General features: G+C 40.6%; 1 protein-coding gene across 1 annotated transcript in view; it reads right to left on the bottom strand.

The window, feature by feature from the left end:
- Positions 1 to 20,658, bottom strand: part of tub (TUB bipartite transcription factor) — a 45,049-nt gene extending 24,391 nt beyond the window's left edge. Inside the window, exon 1 of the mRNA XM_034574218.1 lies at positions 20,191 to 20,658. Coding sequence (XP_034430109.1) covers positions 20,191 to 20,246 — 56 coding nt within the window. The 5' untranslated portion in view covers positions 20,247 to 20,658. The remainder of the gene's footprint in view (positions 1 to 20,190) is intronic.
- Between the last annotated feature and the right edge of the window lie 2,263 nt (positions 20,659 to 22,921).

The following is a 22,921-nucleotide window of genomic DNA, read 5'->3' as shown; positions in this document are numbered from 1 at the left end:
AAAGCCTTAATAATACAGCAGCTCGATCAGTCCCGAGGGAAGAAGCTACTGATGACTGACATTTACCTTTGTTGGAGTCTGTTCGTAGAATATTTTGGGTTGTTTTGGTAAAAAAAAAAATCATCCAAAGCTAATATCATGGCACAGATTTCACAATTTCACAAGCCTGGACTTTTTCAGAAGAAAGTAAAGTCCCTGTACAAATCTTTCTGCTCAACACTAACGATTCGATTTTGGTTTTGGCACTACATGTACATTTGGATGATCGTTTCCTGCTTCCATTGTGTCTGCTTGGATTCTTCCACCTCTTGCCACAGTTCAGTGATTTCTGGATCCAAATGGAGACACATGCAGACAGACGGGTGCGGTGAAGGCACTTTAATTGAAGAAAAACAGGCAGATGGGAAGAAGCAGGCAGGAACGCTCGGAAGGATAAAACTCAGGAACAGAGTGGAGCAGGAGCTCTCAAGTGGACGACCCGGGGTCTAGACAGACAGGTGGAGGCGCGCGGTGGGGAGGTGTCAGCTGGGATTTGTAAAGCAGGAGCAGACGAAACTTGGGGTGGGACCTCTGACACAGGAACAGACAGAACGTCAGCAGGGACCCATAAAGCAGGAACAGACATGACGCCTGCTGGGACCCGTGATGCAGGAACAGACAGGAAGTCAGCGTGGACGGCCAAATCAGGGTTCGGCTGGGGACCCAACCGGGCGTAGGTTGTGGCACTGGGCAGCAGAGGCTCAGGGTTGCTAGGCAGCTGAGTCTCTTTGGTCCCGGGCAGCTTGGTATCGACGTCTCTGAGAGTCATGCTTCTTTCTACGGGCTCCAAATCCTAGATACAGGTATCTCAGGACGATAGACAGATGAGTCCACAAGACAATTCAAGTTCTTCCCTTGAAACTATTCGGCTCAGGACAGGACGGCAGGTTCACAAACTCGAGTTGTATCGGTTGAAGTTCTGACTGAGGTGAAGACAGGAAATTAGTGTGCTGGAGGCTGGTGAGTCAAAGAAAAGGGTGTTTTTATTAAGTCCATAAGCCACTCGGGTAAAGCATTTTCCAGCCACAGCTTTGAGGATGCCTCTCAACATGCCACACTCAGATCAGCTCCTTGCTGCTCTGTAAAAGCACGTTTGTTCCTCCACCTACACGCTGACGGGTGTATGCAACAAATCAATAAACTCATCCTTGCAAGAAGTATCTGCTGGTTCCACAGTGGTTAGTGCGTACTGTCACAATTCAATCATTTCTGGACCCAAATGCAGACACATGAAGACAGGTAGGTGCCATGGAGATGCTGTAATTGAAGTAGAAATAGGCGAACAGATGGACGGATTGAAGTAGGCAGACAGAAACACTGAGAAAAAAAGTCTGAAACATGAACAGCAACTAAGCTGGAACATATAATGATGAAGAACGGCAGGTCCGGGGAAACCAAACATGGTCGAAAAGGGATCGAAGCCAGCGTCTGAGGGGACTGACTAACACTCCGTGACAGCTTTGATTCACTGCATTCACAGAAACTTTATCTTTTCTCAGTCAGTCTGTAAAGTTGTAGCATTCTGAGAATAAAAGCTGGTCGTCCTGCTCAAATAAGGTGTTTTTATAATTTGCAGCCAGTCTCACAGACATCAAAAAATTATTATTTAATAATGCAAACTTAAACTTAACTTAATTTGGCATGTAAGAGCAAACAAGGTGGCAACTACCAGTATAGAAGTTTCACTGTGTGGATTCCTGTTCTACTTTAAGTGGTAATGGCCACAACATGCTGACCATACCAACAGGAACAGAAAGTGGAGTTTAGGGTCTGGATTTTATGATTGACAGTACATCTTGTCGTAGCAATTTCATAGTCCAGTTAGTGTGATGCAATTACTGATTTTGGATGAACAAATACAGTGTCATCACATGAAATTACAAACTTTACAAGTAGAGGAGAACTACCTGAATGCACCATGAACAATAACCACTGTGTGGTGACATTGTGAAGCAAGTTGTGACGGATGAACCGTTGAAAAGATGATTTTCCTGCTGTTTTTATAGACGCTTTTAAAAAATGCTTCCAAAGAGGCAATTAGCACACGGCTAAGGAGTGAGTCACTGACTTGATCAACGTTACGTCACTTCACACACGGGAGCACGCTGCACTTCACAGAGAGCCTGGAGGTGAGCCAGGGGATCCTGAGGGCAATTAGTGGGTGGAAGCTAAAAGAGCCGTGTCAGCATCAGGATTAAGAGGATGGATGGTGTTTAATAACACTTGTTTAATCATGAATATGCAAAGCAGTTGAAGGAATGAGCACAACTGATATCAGGTGGCACAACACTTGATGTTGGAAGCAATATAAGGGATTAAAATACTGAAAATTCCTGAATATTTGGTATATATGATCAGAATTGGTGTTGGTTCAAAAAATAAGTCAATGACAGTGAAGAATTATATTAATATATAGTGTTTAATAGGGAAGAGGGAAGCTCTGCGGGTTAAAAGCCTCTGTTTTGCAAACGCTTTGAGTGCTAACAGGCAACTGCTGCGGTTGCACATACAGTATAAGGGCCTAACCAACATGGGAACACCGCAGTACACAGACTGATTTTTAAGAAGTGCACATACAGGGGAAAATTCTACAACAATAGTGTGCACCTGAAAAGAGAAGCAAGCTATTGTCTACTCTGCATGTGGCCAAAAATGCAAATTTAACAGAAGCCAGGAGCTGCAGATGCTTTTGAGCCTTTTTCAAAACTGTGATTACAATCAATATTCAAACTTCTGCTGAGAGTCTACTTGAGAAATCTCAGTCATAATCAGATAACATTTGATTGTTCAATTCGCACCATAGTGCCAGGCTAGCACGCCACTGAATGATTTTACAATGAAACCAGACTGAATTGTCCTATAAAATGTATAGTAGGCAGAATTGATTACACATTTGGACTATGGTGAATTAAAATCCTAATTTTTCAGCCAGAAACATCCCACTGAGGCCTCCAGTGAATCAGCCGACGTTCCAAATACAATCCAGCCTACGAAACTGTCATTTATGGATGAAGGTCTTGAAAAGGTTTCAAACAATTATAGAAACAATTCAGATAAACCTATTTGAGAGCAGTGGTAGGTGGCAAAAAAAAGAAGCAAAAAGCCAGTATGCAAAGGTTGCTTTGAGGGATTTTGTTTGAACAGTGGCATCTTTATTTTAGGGCGAGTTGTAAATCTTAGAGGAAAAGAGAGGGAGAGAAACACAGGGACTGTGTGTGTGTGTGTGTGTGTGTGTGTGTGTGTGTGTGTGTGTGTGTGTGTGTGTGTGTGTGTGTGTGTGTGTGTGTGTGTGTGTGTGTGTGTAAAGTAAATCACAGCTTCAGAGGCCGAGTGAAAGAGCGTGTGTGAGCCTATGCATGGAAAGAATGAAAAGTGAAAGAGCACATTGGCTCGTGTCCAGTATTGATTGAATCTAATGTGTGCCTTCTATTGATTCGCCCCAATGTGGCCAACGTGATCTCTGCTGGTCACAACAAATTGTGGAGAATTTAAATGTATAATTCTGTTAGGCTTTTTTTTACCCCCAAGGGGCCACGTGAACCTAAGAGTGTTTGTGTTCTTTTCTGTCTTCAAGGCTTCATCACAGCATGAAGCTATGCTAAAAAATCAGCAGGTGGACGGGCAACACACACACACACACACACACACACACACACACACACACACACACACACACACACACACACACACACACACACACACACACACACACACACACACACACACACACACACACACACACACACACACACAGTCCCTGTATCAACATAAATCCCTCATCTCTCAGAGGCCAACAGAGGGCATGCATAAAACATGGTTTGATTAGAAAATGTCACATTGGAATGAAACAGTGTCCCAGTGTCCCAGTGAGGCCGGCAGATAGACTGCTTCTGTACACCAAAGTTCCTCTGCATCCTCCCTCTCATAGCGAAGCTGGATCTGTTTATGTATGAACAGTCTGCTGCTGCCACCTGTGCTTACACAGCGTGATCATTAGATGAGCTGATAACACACATCTGCACATTCTGGATACATTTCTGCACAATTCTGTTTCATTCTGATGGAAAAAAAACACTTAGAATCATATACAGTGGCTTTATCTACTCTGAAGTCTAAAGTTAACAATCAAATGCAATTCAGATTCGATCCACCTTCTCCTAAACGGCTTCAAAGATACACTCATTGGTTTCACTTCCTCCCACCATCCAGATCAAGGCCAAAAAATATTCCAGGTACCAACACTGCCATCTTGCACCAATGATGTGATTTACAAGAGTCTGCGCTGGAGAAATCAGGGGTGGAGCCATCAGTGTGATATAAATTACTTAAAATAACTGAAAACATCTTTGTGTACTTCAACTTAACTTTGGTCCATGTCCCAACTGTTAAAATGAAGGAGGCAGGATTTATTACCTATACAGCAGCCAGCCACCAGGTGGCAACCAAGATGCTTTGGCTTCACTTTTGGAGGGGGGCTGTCATGTCCTCCATCTTTAGATGCAGTCTGTGGCTTATATACTGACTAAAGGTACAGGAGGTGCAAAATACACAATGATCTGTATTTCTATTGAATAAGAATATAAATAAAACCCACCCTAACCCTAACCCTACATTATAGAAATCAAATGTAAGCCTGGTTTAAAACACAATCGTGAATCCAGACTGGATCATAACATGTTTGCCAGCTGAAGCTCACCAACAGAAACAGACACACATTAAATATGACATTTGCCAACCATTACATAAACAATGCCTGCCCCAATTACACTCAGATCTGAATGAACCCCTCAGGGTTACAGCAACCCAAAGATTATGTCTTGAGCTAAACTAGAAACCACTTGTATCCAAGGGCAACGGACAAAGATGCACAGCCCAGTATAATGAGAGACACAGAACCCAACACGATGATGAGTCATCTGACAGATTGTCCCTCTGTGTGTGTGATGACTGAACCAAGAACACATACTCACATGCAGGAATCAGGCAAAACTCCAAAATCAAGGAGGAGGTCAAACACAGGAAAGCAGCCAGCGATGAAAAGGTCACAGGGAATCCACAAGCAAAAATCACAAAATCCAAAAACATGGACAAAAAAGGAAGCAAAACGAACAGGGCATAGGCAGTCTCGGAAACCACAACAGGCAATGGTCACACACAGGAGGGCTGCACGAGGAATGGAGGCTGGAAAGCTCAACAAGAAGTCCAGAGACAACCTGGAGGGGATGTAGTGTGTGAGCAGGTATATATATATATATATATATATATATATATATATATATATATATATATATATATATATATATATATATATATATATATATATATACACACACACACTGGGTGATGAGGTGAATGTGTGGTAAATGCTAAACAATGGGAGGAGGTGAAGCTGAACAGTGAGTGAAAAACAAAAAAACAACTGGAAGTTCAGTCCGTACGGGTCGTCACAGTATATGTGCCGATGTTTAGATTTCTAAACATGAAAATCAGGCCTCCAGCTCGCACTGTAACTTTCCAGCTGTTGAAGTTGTAGCTGGTGTTTTAGTTTTGTTGTTAGAGGCATTGTATGATTTCACCCTGTCCATTTGTTTACCATGAAACTTGATGGAAGGATGTGATGTGGGTCAGGGAAGAACCATTTCAATTCTGGTGCAGAATCCGGATCAGGAGGCAGATCCAGGAATCTTTTTCACTTGTTCAGCATTTTCCCAGGGAATAATTCATGGGTCATCATGAAAGAAATTCTGGCACATATGGGATACTACTTTCTATAAGTGTGTGACATTTGGTGCAGCTTAATTGACTTGAAGGGTACTTTAGGGCCTTGGCAGCAGTATATGCACTTGAGAGCCATCCATGGTTTTGTTAGAGTGTTATAGTGCCTTTGAATCAAAGTTTCCTTGGCTGTGAACTGCACCGAAATCATGTAGTTAGTCTTTGCAAATCACGTTTTATCTAACATTTGAAGTTGTATATTTTTATCTGTATTATTCATCAAAAGAAGTTGAGGTTTTCCTCCCTCTACAACACTGGCAGCTCACAAGCGGTAGAATTGATATTTTTTTCTACAGCAAACAAAGATGTTTGAACATTATAGATCTCAGTTTCTAATTCCCCAGACGGCTGTCTGTTGAAGGCAGTGGGCTTTCATGCTCTTTTATAATTTATAAGTCTATAGTTTATTCTTAAGAGACAAGGAATGCAACATGTGTCTTTCCCTTCACAATGAATTTTCATGAAGTCACGTAGGCATTAACAGACCATGAATAAATAAAGCATCAAAAGCCTAATGTGTCTCGTTAGAAGTTCATGCCCCGCACACACTGACACACACACGTATCTCACACCCTGCTGACAGAATGGCCGGGGAGAGACAGAGATGTTGAACAAGAGTGTCGTCTTGTCAGTGGCTGCACAGTGTGTGAGCCCTGTATCTATCTTTAGAGGATTATGTGCATGTGACTCACTGTTTCTAAGAGCTTTATGCTCGTGCTTATACTTTATCTCTCTTCTTTTCTGTCTCATCTTTTTTGCTCTCCGGTTAGTTGTTGCAGAGCCGAACACTCACGGCCATCACCTCCAGTTTGGAAAAACCTCCCAGTAATGACAAGGAGCAAATGAAACCGTGCAGGAGGACAGTGAACATCAAGTGGAAAGTGACACTGGGGTTTTTTTCCCCTCTTCGGGGCCTCGTGGTTCCTCCCAAACAGCACGTTCACCATAAAGTCATGAGCACGTGGAGGAACCTTTCCATGTAAAACGAAGCTGACCGTGTCGTTGTGACTCTCGGGTGATCTTGTGGACGAGGGAGCCGGGCTAATGAAGGGTTTTTAATTCAACGGACAGGAGCAGGCCGGTGTGGAGGCAGCTCTGCGGCATGAATACGAGCAACACTTGAATCCTAACTCAGCAGCTTTGCGAGGAGCCAGCGGCTGATGTCCCTCGCTGCGTGTCACGCCGCCTCCTCTGACACACACGCTCTCTCTGCTGGTTCAGTGCCGTCGCCATGGCAACAGTGGAAACTAATTATCATTTACAAGCTGGCTGGGGGGCACTTAGCAATATCTGCTCCAAGAAAGAGACTCACAGGCGCGTCTTACGCAAATGGACGACCACCTCTGCTAGCTGTGATTAAGTGACATCTGGCAGCACCGGTGATCTATGTACCATCACTGTGTTGCTGCAGGGAGTGGCTGCGTTTGTGTGTCCTCACCAGAAGGGGGACTCACAGAGCGCGGACAGAGCTGTGTAGGAATAACGCATGAACACAAGGAGGTGCTGTCAAGCTTTGCATTTTCCGCTTCTCACTCTAAGCGAGGGGAGGGGGGCTCACAGTCAGCAGCACTCAGGCTCCACTCGGGCTGACAGGAGCTGCTTCACTGAATGGAAATCAAGGTGTAATAATGTGTTTCCCATGCTAATTATGGCGACTACTTTAAATAATCATTTACCCACATTTAAATAAAGTGCGGCACCTACTCACATACTCTACCTTTACTTACAATAACTCCTCAGTCATTTGCAGTTGCTGCTTTTTTCTCTCTACCCTGTTAATGTTTTTTGGGGGGGTAGTTTTTCCTTTTTCTTGTTGAGGGTTAAGGATAGAGAATGTCGCACCTTGTTAAGCCCTATAAGACAAATTGTGACTTGTCAATATGGGCTATACAAATAAAATTTGATTGATTGATTGATTGATTACTTGAAAACTTTATGTGATGCTAACGTCATCTGGCACAGGAAAAATGGAAAACAATAAAAGACAAGACAAGTAAACAGGCTTTACAACAATCCTCAACAATTACTGGTTCCTCACACTTTGCAGCACGAACATGCAAAATTTTAAATACTGACACCGATCGTCATAAAAACTGTTTTGATAGATGGAATGCTACGTATTGGAGTATTGCTGTGTCCACATGTTTTTAACTTTTCCTACCTTCTCATGGCAGTGACAAATCTTTGAATCACTGCGTTATAACAGAACAGGCTGTTCTGTCACTCTGGTTTTTAATTTACACAGCGAGAAACTCATCAAATGCTCAGGCAACACAGTCATCAAACTGTTGGAAGGAAAATGAAACGCTGACGCAAACAACACCCCTGGCTCTGCACAACTTACTGTGTTTGTTTTCCTCTGCTGTTAGTTAAGACACCCTCTTCAGGCACAGAGGTGATGCAGTGGTTTGGACTGTTGACTCAGAATGAAGGTTGTTGGTTTGAATCCCAGTTAAGCCTTTCTGTGTGAAGTTTGCATTTTCTCCCTGTGTCTGCCTCATAAACTTGATGTAAAATTGTACGACATGACAGTTCCCCAAAAGTGAAGCCAAAACGTTTCGATCTCCACCTGATGGCTGGCTGCATAGGTCATAAATCCCATCTCCTCCATATTAATGGATGGGACATGGATCAATACTCAATAATTTTTTTCGCAAAGAGGGTTTCTGTCATTTTAGTTCTCATCATGTATGTTTAAGTCTTGGAGGTAATTAGTTATTTGATGCTATAAAAACTTGGTGAAACGTAATGATTGACAGCTGAGACTAACTTGTGATTGGCTGAGCGTGTGTATCGACGGGATCTCGTTACCGTGACTCCTTCCTAATCGCTACAGCACGGACTCCAGCTCCAAATGTGCTAAAGGCATCCTTCGTATTCTGTTATTCTAGCTTCATCTCTGGATGGTGGGAGGAAGTGGAGACGCATCGTCCATCATTTTAAGCAGTCCATGGTCTGTATGGGTTTGACCTGTCCAGGGTGTACCTCGCCTCTAACCCAATGTCTGCTGGGATTGGCTCCAGCTCCCCACCACAACCCTCACAAGGATGAGCAGGATAGATGATGGATGGACCTTTTTCAGTTCTAAGTTTATTTGACTTTTACAGACGAGAGAGAGGAGAAACATTTTGTCCCCTAAGAACAACAAATGAAATTTCACTCTCACATCCGTCTTCAGAGAGAGTCTGGATAAAACATAATGAACACAGTGGGGACAGTGGGTGCATACGAATGAATACAATTCATGATCGTATAATAAAAGAGCAAAAAGTTATTTGGATGAATTCCAAACTGTGGAGCTGCTCAGCACCTGTTTGAGTATTTAAGAGGCCCAGCTGCTCGAAGTAATCCTCCACTATCTATTCATCATCACAAATCAACATGGTCCCTGCTCTCCAGTCCATCAGCAGACTGCTGGGAATAAAGTCCCCTTTCATAGATCTCTAAATCAGGGTTATTGAAAGGTAGTAGAAATGACAATTTAGTATTATTACTTTAATAAAGACTAACTGATTGATTGATATTGTGTTTACTAACAAAAAGCTTTTGAGGCCAGTGTACAATGAAACAATATGAATCAGACTCAAGTCAAATAAAGGTTTCTCAAGGTCTGTAACGATTTGCCTTGCTTGAGAGAGAAACACTTTTTATGAAAACTGTGACTGTGGTTGAAATTTAAAAAGGACATTTTGAAATGAAAACCTGCTGGAATAAGACAAAATAAGGACCGACATGTTATAAGGATGTAATAAAATAAAAATTGAATAAAACAACATTTCATAATACTAAGAAGATTTTAAAATTACATTGGAAGATTTTACATTCATGGTTTGTCTTAATTGATATGATTTTTGCATAATGTATTATCCATTATTTCAAATTTAACATTAAACCTTGGTCTCCTCTAGTCATCAAATGTGTTTCAATGACAAACGTACAGTAAGTGTACAGTAAAGCGCAAACCTCCGCCAAGGCCAAACAGTCACTTTACATTTAATCAAGCTGCACCAAATTATACACTCATAGAAATCAGTTCCCTCAATGATACATGAATTATTTCTTTAGAAATTAAATATTTCTTTATAATTCACAAACAAGTAAAAAAACCTCAATGTTATTGAAAATAAAAAAAATATCCTGAATCCGCCAACTGACAAATAAATTCCACAGAAATCATAACCTATTTGGTGAAGGTAACAAATATCAAATCTCTGTCAGTGTTTTTTGTTCTTTCTTCCTACAATTTTCGAGGGGATAAGAATATGAATATATTCTCATCTTGAAACAACATGTTCAACATAGAACAGCTCAATATGTCTGACGTTCATTCTGTTCCATGTGCTGAAGGGAGAGAGCCACACAATACTGCACATGTTCATCCTTGTATCTGTAATGGATGGATGATTACATATATATGCACACACACACACACACACACACACACACACACACACACACACACACACACACACACACACACACACACACACACACACACACACACACACACACACACACACACACACACACACACACACACACATATATATATAAGGCCACCTTATTTCTCGATAACTTAATACCACTTCTCAGCTTTTTTATGCTATGATTAATCACTATAGCAACCAGGTCCAGAAGCAAATCTCACACACATGCAAATACACATCCAGTGGTGGAGAGCGATGGAGGAGAGGATGGAGATGAATAAAAGAAAAGTAAAAAGGAGCAGAATTTTCATTTTAAAACCGAATCCACCAAAGAAAATCCAATAAAATATAAAACATGAGTTTAATAAAAAGTTAAATCCACACGAGTAAAGGCATTTTATCTAAGCTAAACTTAGAGAATTACGTGTTAGAAGACCAGAGTGAAAATCTCCTGCAGGCCCTGAGAGCCCTTTTACTTTCCATTCAAGATGTTAGATTCAGATTTTAACATTTTCCTAAATTTTACCTCCATTTCACAAACTGAGGCTTTGCGTTTGCTCTTTAAGGCCTAAAGATCTCACAGTGTAATGTATGGTCCATGCTTAATGCAGCGGGTTTAGAAGATAAATTGAGTTATGGAGACACTGGATATGGAGGAGAAAGGATGGTTAATGAGAGAGGGAGCTGGGTTAATCAAGAGCACATGGAATAAGAGAAGGAGGAGGGGGTGTTATCATAATCAATTTTATCGCCTTTCTTGGTACCAGCTGTCCACAGGGAGTGTGTCAGACCTCTATCTGGCTTTCACCTCCGCTGTGATTTCTCCTCATATCCACCCACATTTAGATCAAATGTCAGAGTCTGCTCATTCACTTTACAATATTCTTCTCTAAAATGAAGGGAGGCCCTGTGCTATTAAGACAGGAAAGCTTTTGAGTGTAGTTACAGATGTAATATTTAACAAGACTAGCCAGTTGGCCAGTCGGCTGTTTTGTCCTCTGTTGTTTGTATTGGTCAATTGTAATGGATCATAAGATAAGATAAGATAAGATAAGATAAGATAAGATTTGGGAAATGAGGGAAATTTGCAATCATGATTCTTGATTGTTTTTTGCTGCTTAACGTAACAGTATAACTTAAAAACATTATGCCAACCATGAATATTGCACAATCCCTTCCCTGGTGCCCTCTAATGTTTTTACATTACATTTTGTTTCCTATTTTAATATTAGTTTATTTTTTTAGATTTTAGATTTATACTTGCACAAACAGACAAACAAACCTACTTGGCAAAAAAAAAAAACGGATTCTGATTCTGATGAACATGATTTGTGCCTGAGTCGAGCTGGGTAGATTTTCATTGGCCCTGGTGGTGAAGACAACAGTTCCCATGATCCCACGCTGCTTCACGGCATCATCACATTAGGTAATTTGTACTGTTCTGATTGAGAAGTTACATATTGTTAGTTTAAGTGGTTTAATGACATTTAGGGTCCTAAAAGCAATAAATAGAAGCAGTTATAGTGAACATGTATTTGTAATACATAGAATATATATACTGTATATACTAGGGCTGCACGGCATCACAATATCAACACGCGCGATATACGTATCGCAAAAGACAGCTTGAGCTGCGATAAAAGGTGTTCCACGTGCCGTGCATTCACGCTCTGCATTTCAATATAATTGGCCAATCAGATGGAGCCCTGCTGCCCTAGATAATAAATGAAAGATATTCAGATCATTGACTGTTTTTTTCCGTCAATGAATCATTGTCGGAGAAGAGAATAGAGAGAGAACAGAGAACTGCGAGGCGACTCTGTCAAATCTTGCTCCAGAACTAATATAATATAATATATAATCTATATTCAGTAACAATGGAGCAACATTAGAATCCATTTGAATTGATGTTTGTAGCGTTTCATCAGTATTTGTTTGTGAAGTGTCACCAAATGCCATCACTAAAGGAAATCTCTTAGTCAGCTTGGCATTTCTAACCAAAAACAGGTATTCTATATTTAGACTAAGGCAGTCTCATCAAAGGAATAGCGTCTCCTCCATTCATAAATCATTGACACTGTACGAGACAGGACAGCGTTTGCAGCCCCCTCACTTTGATGCCTTTGCTGTCTTTTTCACACAGCAGAGGTTGTTGGGTGTCCCCTGATCAAAGCGGATTTGTGTAGAATTACGCTTTTGGCAGCAGGTGTGCCTTTAGAGCAGGAGCCTGAAACCACACGACATCCCAGCTGTGCCCTTGGGTCCTATACAGACGGGTACTCCAAAAAAACAAGTGATGTAAGATACTGCAGAGAAGTACCTCTTTATACCACTGGTACCTCCTGGGAGAACCATTTCCCTCACATTTAAATAGCTGAAGAAAAGCCAGACATATTTCATTTCACATTATGCATTTAATTTGTGGTAGTTGTTGTGTCACAGGGAAAGTAGAAGTCTGTGTTCTGTGGGTATGTGTGGTGCTCCAACAGCATTTCTCTTCCACTGTTTTTCTACACAGACATTTGGCATAATTTACTCCACCAAGAAGGTCATGTTTTAAACCCCTTGTCCATTTGTTTGTTGGCTTATATGTTTGTTTTTAAGCAGGAAAAATGCAAAAACTACTCAACTGAATCACCTGAACTTTCATGGATAAATACGAGTGGATGCAATTTGAATGTATTTAAATGTGGTTTCATAAGGGGACTTATCTATCTATCTATCTATCCATCCATCCATATAAAGAGTATTATGTTACATCATTTGCTAAACTCAATCAGTTTTTAAGGATTTCTTGAATGTCATTGAAGATTAAATAGCCTCTTTGAGGGTTGTTGTATTCAGATCTATATTTTAGAACCTCTTGCGGGGCCTTGGCAGCTACTGGTCATAAGGATAAATCACTTAAGGAATATTTATTATTTTTATTCTCATTTGTTTTGTTCTGGTTCATTGCACAACAACAGCACAGCTCTGGCAGAAAGAAAAAAGAAAAGAACCGTGTTCTCCGGCTCATTCACCAGCAGGTTGCCTGGAATCAGCACCTGTTCTCCAAATCACATTAAGCCCAAAATTGCCAGCTTACCTCTGTTTCACATAAGGGGCCATTACTAATCATAGCTCCCGGCCTGCCAAGCATCTCCACTGCGGCAGACAGAGGGAGAAGTCAGAGGGGAAGCTCCTCCACCTTCTGCACCTGATGTCAGTCCCAACTTGTCAGCAGCTTTATGAGTTTGTTAAATATATTTGCATGTAATTTATGCCAAAACAAAAACAAACAACAATGAAAATTATATTAGGTATCAGGCATTGGATGTAAATAATCAGACACATGATGTATGAAGTTTTCTCAGCCTGTGTTTCTGTGCCTGTGAGGCATTTAGGTTGTTATCCTAAATCAGTCTAATCAACTGAGTTGCTGTACTAATACACAGTCTGCATTCAGTGGCAGGTCTGGCCATCATCTTTATTACCACGGCGAGGAGGTTGTGCTTTCATACACGTTTGTCTGTTAGTAGGATTATGTATATTTTTTTGTGAAAAATAATGCAGACCTTTTTGATGAAAAAAAATCAGGCATATGTAGAGTGATAATATTTATGAGGGGGGGGGGGGGATTTGGTGCAGATCTGGATCCAGATTTTATGAATCAAGACAAATATATTTAGAGGGTGTAATCTTAATTCAGGTACTATATAATAACATATATACAATTCTATCAGACAATATTTGGCCTGTGTTTAATGTAAACAGTTTGAAGAACATTTCTATGGATGGTATATGTCTCTGATCTCTATACAAATATGCAATATGGTGATAAATGGGCCTTGGCGAAAAGCATGTGCTCTCCTGATTTTATTTGCTTTGATTAAATCCACCTGTGCTTGTGTGCATGTGAAAAGTACAAAGATTCTTACAAAGACACATTTCTTAACCAGGAATTACAGCATCAGTACCTTACACTTTATCCTAATGAGGGACACGTGTAAGGTGTTGTCAGGTTTAACATCACAATATGTTGTATCCCAGTGGTTACAGCCACAGGAATAAGTGAAGCAGAATAGACCAAAGCAGCAACGCTTTGTTTGCTACCTTCATCTTTCTATGTGTGGTTACTACAGAAACCGGTGGACAGTGACTAAGCTATGAACTGCATAATGACAGCAGTGCAGTATCAGGCTTTTGAGCTGAAGAGTCAGGAGGTTTGATGCATAACACATGACAAGGCTGCATCACCACAACAACGGAGATAATGTAAAGGAAACTGCAGTATTCGCCCTGGTAAGAAGTTTCAACAATAATACTCAGAGCAGGTGGAGAGGACGTTCTGGACACGCACTGGACACAGCTGTCACTCCAGCTGCTCTCCTGCCCTGTGTCATACAGAGTCGTTTCTAATACTTTGGTTCATGGTAAAATATCGAAACTAATTCTGATAAGACTGTTATGACAACGACTGACGAATCAATCTCGCACCATTTTTGTGGTTGTCTGCAATTTCTAATTGACGCACATGATTTTTTTGTGAATCATTTTTTAAGCCACCCGCAATGGCCCATTGAGAGATTTCCCATTTCATGAACTCACAGCACTCGGTGTATCACTTGGTATGTAGCTGACAAGTGTTTGAAATATAATCATAGAAAACGGTTTCTTGGAAATCTGGTACATTGGATTAAAGGTCTAATTTTTAGAAAGCAATACGCATCATTCTTAATATACAACAAATAAATGACAACCTGCATTAGAGCCGGTTGCAGCTTCTGCCAGGCAAAAGAGAGCACACACACACACAGAGACAGTGTTAGTACTGACTGTCCACAGCTCCTGTTGGGGCCAATTCACACCTGCATCACAAGCTGAACAGACACGAGCACAACTCAGATAAACCCATCTGATCTGACCTGAAACCAAATCCGTGTAGAGATGTTATTTAGAGGCCTCCGACAATGCATATCACATGAAAGCTTCTCACAACCATGATAAATTAAATCTTCTTGCTGCTTTCTAATCAGCTCTATGCATCATTGTCCAGAGGTAATTTCAGTCTACTCCATCGGCTCCACAGACTCTGAAGGGGCACAGATGAAATTCAAGGAATAATACAGGCTTGATAATGTAACCAATTTTCGTCTTGATTCAAGTGAGCGGCCTTTCATTTTGAGAGCATAACTTAATATCTGGCATTTAATTGGCGAGAAGGAATCCTGACGAGGTAATTCCACAAAAATCCAAGAGCGAGAGCAGAAATCAGAGAGTAGGACTGGGCAAGAAAATCATATTAATAATTATAGCAATGGTTCAATATATTAGAAAATCTACCCAACCTGACCCAGGCACAAATCATGTTCATCAGAATCAGGGTTTATTGCCAAGTAGGTTTACACATGCAAGGGATTTGCTGTGGTCTGTTTGTGCAATGTGCACAGTGAGGAGGTAAACCACACAATCAATCTACTTTATATGAAGTGTAAGTAGAGTTTAAAACCACAACCTTCACTCAGGAGAAAAAATCAGTCTTTAAACTTAAAAAAATAATAATAATGTGACATTCATTGTGATAGCGATCGTGATTTGAACATTATTATAATATAATCGTCCAGCCCTGTCTGAGAGATGAAGTTTCGTGAGCATTCACAAGCAGCCTGAGCACGAGAAGGACTTAAACCTAAACACAGCACAGGAGCTTGGTGCAGCGACAGTATGTCCAAGTGCAGACAAACAGATTTGAGCAGGAGCAGAGCATGTGGGAGAGAGGGCAGGGTTTTGAGGCAAAGCATTGATCTCAATGTGAAATGAAGAAATAGAGCTCCCGAAATGAAAGGCCACACAGAAGGAACTCCAGATCACATCCACACAGTGAACAATGTTCATCCTCCATAATTTATCAGGCCTTTTTTTGTAAAGATCACCACTGACACTAAAACATCTCTACAGTACGTCTCTCTTACTGCAGGTAAGGAAAGCAGATCCTCTGTTTACGCAGGACTCGTGGAGATGGATTACATTTAATTTCCATCTTTAATATCATGGCAGCCAAATAAAAAAGTCCATATGAATTAATCAATGGTTATTTAATTATCTGTTTTTACAGTCACCACAGCTGCTGGAGCTTGGCTCTTTTCAACACATCATCCGGTCGCATAACAAAGGCTGGGAAAATAAGGAGAAGGTTACTGTGTATCAGCTCCACCATTTCCTCTTTTTCTAAACTCATTTATCATGTGCTTTTTTAATAGAGGGATACAACGTACACAAGGAAATTCAAACTAACCTTTGTGCTGGATATTAAAAAAACATGGGAATGCTGCCCTGAGCTCCAAAGGTTTTGAATTGTATCTCGTCTGCCCACCTTGCCCCTCCATCTCCAGGAGACAGTGTTTACTGAGCAGGAGCCAGGACACAGTGTGATTGTACATAGTGTCAGTCAAAGTGGAAACAGGCTCCTCCAGGGAAAACAATGCATGCAAGTAACATTAATATTATATGGACGTACTCAAAGTCAAGGTAAATAAGCTTAATCCTATTGAACGTACAAAATGTAACTTCAATGAATCTACCTGATGGATGAGGTAATGTATTCAAGTTTTATTCAAAGTACGCAGCAAATGAAAATGATCACGAATAATTGTGATCCATTACGAGTAATCAATATAAAGGCAATTAAAAGGAAATGTCCCGTTACCTTGAATAAAATTGGGGATTTCTCTGGGTTTGAACAATGTTGGAAACATTTTGGATGATGCAAGTACCCAAGTCCACAAACTATATAACATAGGTCGAGTTGTTTTTAGACATTTCAATGAAGAATTGTTATATATTATATCTTTAAATAATCATCTTGACATGTTACAGAGTATGAACATAATCCAGGATCTGTTTATATGGATTACAATTTAGTAATTACTATTTTTGTACATTTGATCATGTTGTTATACATAAGCAATAGTTTTCTCATTGTCTGCACAATGATCTGACACTTTTGATTTAATGAGTCACTTTCATATAGATTTCTTGGAGGCCTACATTTTCAATATTTCTCATTTTTAGTTGAGTGCCGACAACTTCACATGTAAATTGATAAGTTGAATATACTGTGGAGTTTTGGACATCCAGTGGTGTTATAAAGCGGTTGTTTTATGCCCAGCAGTCCCACACATGTTCTCACTTATTCTGACTAATGAAATCCCTGCTCAGATTGAAGTTGAATAGTTTCCAACCTCAAACAAACATCAGGGACAAAAACAAAAGATCGAAGTGTGGCCTCTCCTTCACTAACAGGTGCTACAGAACTACTATGAAGTCTATGAAGCATAATACACACACACACCACAGTCCTCAGGGGAGGTGTAAGCAAACAAAATGTGAAGCACCTGTGAAGCACTGGTAAATACAATCCTACACGGTTGTCATGGATATTGATTTTGGAGAACTGTAAGAGGTGAGACAGACATGTGCGTGTCTATATAGATTTTGTTATTTTCCCTCCTACCTCCAATAGAAAGCTTCAATGCCACTGGAGATTTAACTTCTCTTTAACAAGAAACTGCAAATGCGAATGCCTCATTTCAAATCGTCGGCCCAAGGCTGGAGACAACAACGAGCAACAGATCTCCCAGTGGTTTATTGGGCTTCTAGCCTTATTGATACTTTAAATTGATTATTATTATTTCAAAGAAGTTATGTTTTCACCCCTGTAAGTTTGTTTGTCAGAAGGATTACGCAAAAACTACTGAAAGGATTTCTATGAAACATGAAGGATGGGACATGAGCCAGGAAAGAATCTGATCCAAAAGAAGGGGGGATCCAGGATATTTTTTTAACCCCTTCCTGAACCCTGCGAGATAGGGTGATTTAATTTTTTTTTTTTTTACATTTTCACCAATTTCCCAAATATTATTTATGGATCTTGATGAATAAAACTCAGACATATAGGGGACTGACATCTATGAGTGTGTGCAATTTGGTGCAGCCTGACAAAATTTAAGGGGACTGTTGCGCCTGACTTGAGGTATGAGCTCTAAGTTCCATTCTAGCTGATATTGATACTTTTTTCCCATGTTACTGTTTTGTATAGGTTTTAGTAAGGACTTAATATCATTCCAATACGGAGAAGACATACAGTACATACTAGTGTGACCTGAGTTTGACCCCTGATGCCTGACAGAGAGCGCCACATTAACGTCACTGTTTAGTCTTTTGTTTTATTTGAAGGAAAGCACGAAGAATCTATCTGAACTGCCAGTTCTAACTCAATCTGCTCCTGTTTGACTGGTGAAGCAGCTCATTAGCAGAGAGGCTGCTCATGCGCACATCTGCTCACCTGTGCATGAGATAGAACCACTTCGGAGAGAATTTCTATCTTTGAGGGAAAATATGATATCGGTATAAAAGGACACAACAGCCCTACTTAAATGCACAGACCACTGTACCTCTTACTGTCTGTAACTGGCAGCACACAGTGAACATTACTTCACAACACTGGGAGAAATCTTCAGAGGGCTACAGAACCATTGGCTCTGACAGCAGGCTCTTGGGATGTCCATGAACAGATCTAGAATACCAATTATACCGTCTGAGCCAATACATGCAGTGTTGTCATGGTAAAACTTGCTCGACTGTGCCGCTGGTCAAACAGCTACAGGAGATACATCGCCAACCCTCCATTGTACGCCAGAATGAGGAGTATGACTAAAGAGGAATGTGAATGGTGTGCTAGATAAAAGGTATTCATGGGGATATTCATGATTGCTTTGATCAGTGGTAGCAAGTGTACCGCATATATACTGTGAATATTATTGATGTAATGCTATTGTTCCTGAGAATGTACCTACAGTGCACTTCCTCAATGTCAGAGCCCTGTTTAGTAATCATGAGCGTTCAGTGACTGATTCACACTTGCTGTTTATGTTTTGGTGGCATCAAACGCACAAAATGGACATTAGTAAAACAGAGCAACCTCCACTTGCTCATGAGTGTGATTTCTTCTTAGAAATTTGTCAGACTCTCCGCTCCCGTCAGGCTGAGGACCACCACGGCTCCAAGGATGGTTTTAATATGTATGCTCCGTGTTCATGCTCCTCGTGTCTGCTCGAATTTGTACTGAGGTTTGATCATAAAGGTCTTGATCAGACTTACAGAGATGTAGCCTGCCAACCTCAGGGCTGAAGATGATGGTGAGGACGAGGATGAGGATGATGATAAGGATGATGATGATGATGATGAGAATGAACATGATGAGAATGAACATGATGATAATAATGATGATGATGATGATGATTCTGATGAAGATGGTAGTAGAGGTGACGATGACGAACAAGATGAAGAACATGATGACAATGATGATTTTTCTCTGCAGAATATTGTCACTTCTCCACCACAAAAAAAAACTTTTATGTATGGATGGATGGATGGATAGATCAATAGATAGATAGATGGTTGATTGATTGGTTTATTGATTGGTTATTAGTTGATTGGTTGGTTGGTTGTCTTATGCCGCAGGAGACAAACAACAGTATCAACCACTATGGGTCATGTATGCTGTTGGTGATCCTGAATGTTTTTGTGATGGTGGGCAGCATGTACAGATTCATGATGATTTATGACGGACCCACACACAGAGGGAATCGAACACATCAGACACAGGACGATGCTCAGGCTACTTGATGAACTCACATCACATCTCTCCTGTCCAAATCGTCACCTGTCATTTAATAACGCAGGGGGTTTGGGTGTTTGGGTGTTTGGGGGGGGGGGACTCCACCTTTGCAATATCGGCCTAACACACACACACACACACACACACACACACACGCACGCACGCACGCACGCACGCACGCACACACACACACACAGACACACACACACACACACACACACACACACACACACACACACACAGGTAAAGTAGCCTCTCACACACACACACAGTGAGGGGAGCAGCTCCTACCTGTCGTAACTCCATCTGCTGTAAGACATGCTCCTGTTGCTGCTCACTCCCTCCATGTCTCCGTGTGGACCGGACTCGGTGCGGAGACGACGCTGAATGAGGGCAATAACCCGGAGAGTGATGGCTCCTCCTCGGTGCTGCTCCTCGGTGCTCCTCCTCCTCCTCCTCTTCCTCACTGACAGTAACGTGAACTGAAGGAATCGCGGTGAAGTGAAGGAGCAGCGGGGCCACACGCTCTCCTATTGGCCGAGAGCTCGAGCGCGAGCCGTGGACTCGCGGTGCACGCGCAGGTGCTGATGTGTTTCCCTCACCGTGATCATCAACACTGAGGACTGTTTGACTGCAGACGTCCCACTGGTCCCCGTGTGTTCATGTCCTCTGGATTACTGGCGTCTCCTGGTCAGCAGCAAACACTGAACCACACTGATCGATACCCACAGAGCCACAGAGGAGCTATGGTACACACCAGATGTACGGTGGCTCTGAGGTGCACAGCCAAATGTCACAAAGCACAGCAACGAATCACAAGACCTAATATCGAATAAGAAAACACAACAGCTAATAAGAAAACCCAGCAACAAATAAGAAAACACAACAACTCCCAACACACAACGACAAATAAGGAGAATCTGACAGCAAACAAAAACAAACACAAAAGCCAATAAGAAAACACAACTAATCACAAATGTTGCGTTTTTCCTATTTGCTGTTGTGTTTTCTTATTTGTTGTGTTTTCTTATTTGTCATCATGTTTTCTTATTCGTTGTGTTTTCTTATCTTCATGTTTTCTTATTTGTTGTGTTTTCTTATTTGTTGTTGTGTTTTCCTATTTGTCATCGTGTTTTCTTATTTGTTGTTGTGTTTTCCTATTTGTCATCGTGTTTTCTTATTCGTTGTGTTTTCTTATCTTCATGTTTTCTTATTTGTTGTGTTTTCTTATTTGTCATCATGTTTTCTTATTTGTTGTGTTTTCTTATTTGTTGTTTTCTTATTTTTCATGTTTTCTTATTTGTTGTGTTTTTTTATTTGTCATCATGTTTTCTTATTTGTTGTGTTTTTTTATTTGTCATCATGTTTTCTTATTTGTTGTGTTTTCTTATTTTCCGTTGTTTTCCTATTCGTCATTGTTTTTCTTATTTGCTCTTATATTTTCCTATTTGTTGTGTTTTCTTCTTTGTGTTTATTTTTAATCATTTGTTGTTGTGGGTCATTATCTATTATTATCATTGTAATTTGCACTTAAGGGCCTCTGTGCATACACACACTCTGTTCTGCCCTTTCATTTTCGAAACGCTGTATGAAATTGTGTCTGGACACGTGAACTCTCCAGAAGTAATTTGCCATGGGTGTCATTCAATGCAAATTAGAATGGGGCGGCTGTATTTCCCCGCAGGATCAGGCAAACACTCACAGCTCATTTCTCATCACCTGCAGTGGAGATTGCTTCTTCTCGATATGATCATTAAATGGAAGTCTGTCCTCGCGACTATAATTTTGTGAGAACATGTAAATATGAGTAGAGATCCTCTTGAGCTGCTATTTAAAAAAAAAACTGAATCTATCTTTAACCCATGATGGGACATTATGGGGCTGTTGAGTTTTTTTCAACCTTCTCATACTTGACTAATTCCCTCGTCTGTCTTTATCACAGCAGAAGCTGAAGGACGCCTGTTCTCCACTAAATTAACCTTTTCTCGATCCGTGGTCATTTTTATGGAGCAAAGATCACATCGGAACATTCTGTAGCCTTTTGAAGCCTGTAGTCTTTTAGATGTGACTCATGTGTGATGAGTCACATCTACATTTTCAAACATTACCATAGGATGTCTACTGTCACAAAATACATAAACAATGCCATCCATCCATCCATCCATCTTCTATACTGCTTTTCTTGTATGGGTTGTGGGCAACAGTACTTAACTAATTATTAAATGTCACAAACACAAAACAATAAAATGCTGATTATGGTTAGCACAATGTATAGATGGATTTACTTTGTTGAATATGTGACAATGGGAATTAGCCTTATATAGTGTTTTGTACTAAAGCCCAGACGTTTTCTTTGCACCAGACCAATACTAGCACTGTTACTTTAAAGACCCTAATGGACTTTTGGTTTTATCTTCATTTTTATCCATTCCCATTATAGTTATTCTTTTCAATCACAATCTGTTCATTGCAGAAAGCATTTTTTGTTGTCTTAATAATGACAACATTGCGCTGATATAACAAGAGAAATTGATATATGGGAGGGGGTTATGTATTCTGATATAATTTATATAATAAACTGTGATCGCTGAATTTGTTTGCTCTCGAAGGCTCAAATGTAGAACAGGCAGATGAAGATTGCAGGCATGTGTGTTTATACATAGTCAGCAGAGGAAACAAAGGGCATATTTCTCCTGTATTTGGAAGGTTTTACACCGTGGCAGCGAAATTCAGCAATATCACAAAAAAATCTTTTCAATAAATTTCAATATATGTGGTCCAAAAGCAAAAAGAGAACAAGCAGCACCCAAAGAGCGACGTGCAGTTGTGTCCCGGTCACAACAACTGGTCCGTAAAGAGTGTATAAAAAAACCTGAATCATTAAATAGTTCAGAAATGGTTTTTTTGACAATCGTTTTCTAAGATGTGAGTGGTCATATTGATGAGAAACCAGTTGGAGTCCCACTGGGAATAACGATGGGAGAGCACATGGATTTCTCGAATCCTGTGCAGCTTTTTGAAT

This window comes from Hippoglossus hippoglossus, chromosome 3 (genome assembly GCF_009819705.1).
Source record: "Hippoglossus hippoglossus isolate fHipHip1 chromosome 3, fHipHip1.pri, whole genome shotgun sequence".
Taxonomy (NCBI): Eukaryota; Metazoa; Chordata; class Actinopteri; order Pleuronectiformes; family Pleuronectidae; genus Hippoglossus; species Hippoglossus hippoglossus.
Note: the sequence above shows the minus strand (reverse complement) of the source record. Positions and strands in the feature narration are given on the sequence as shown.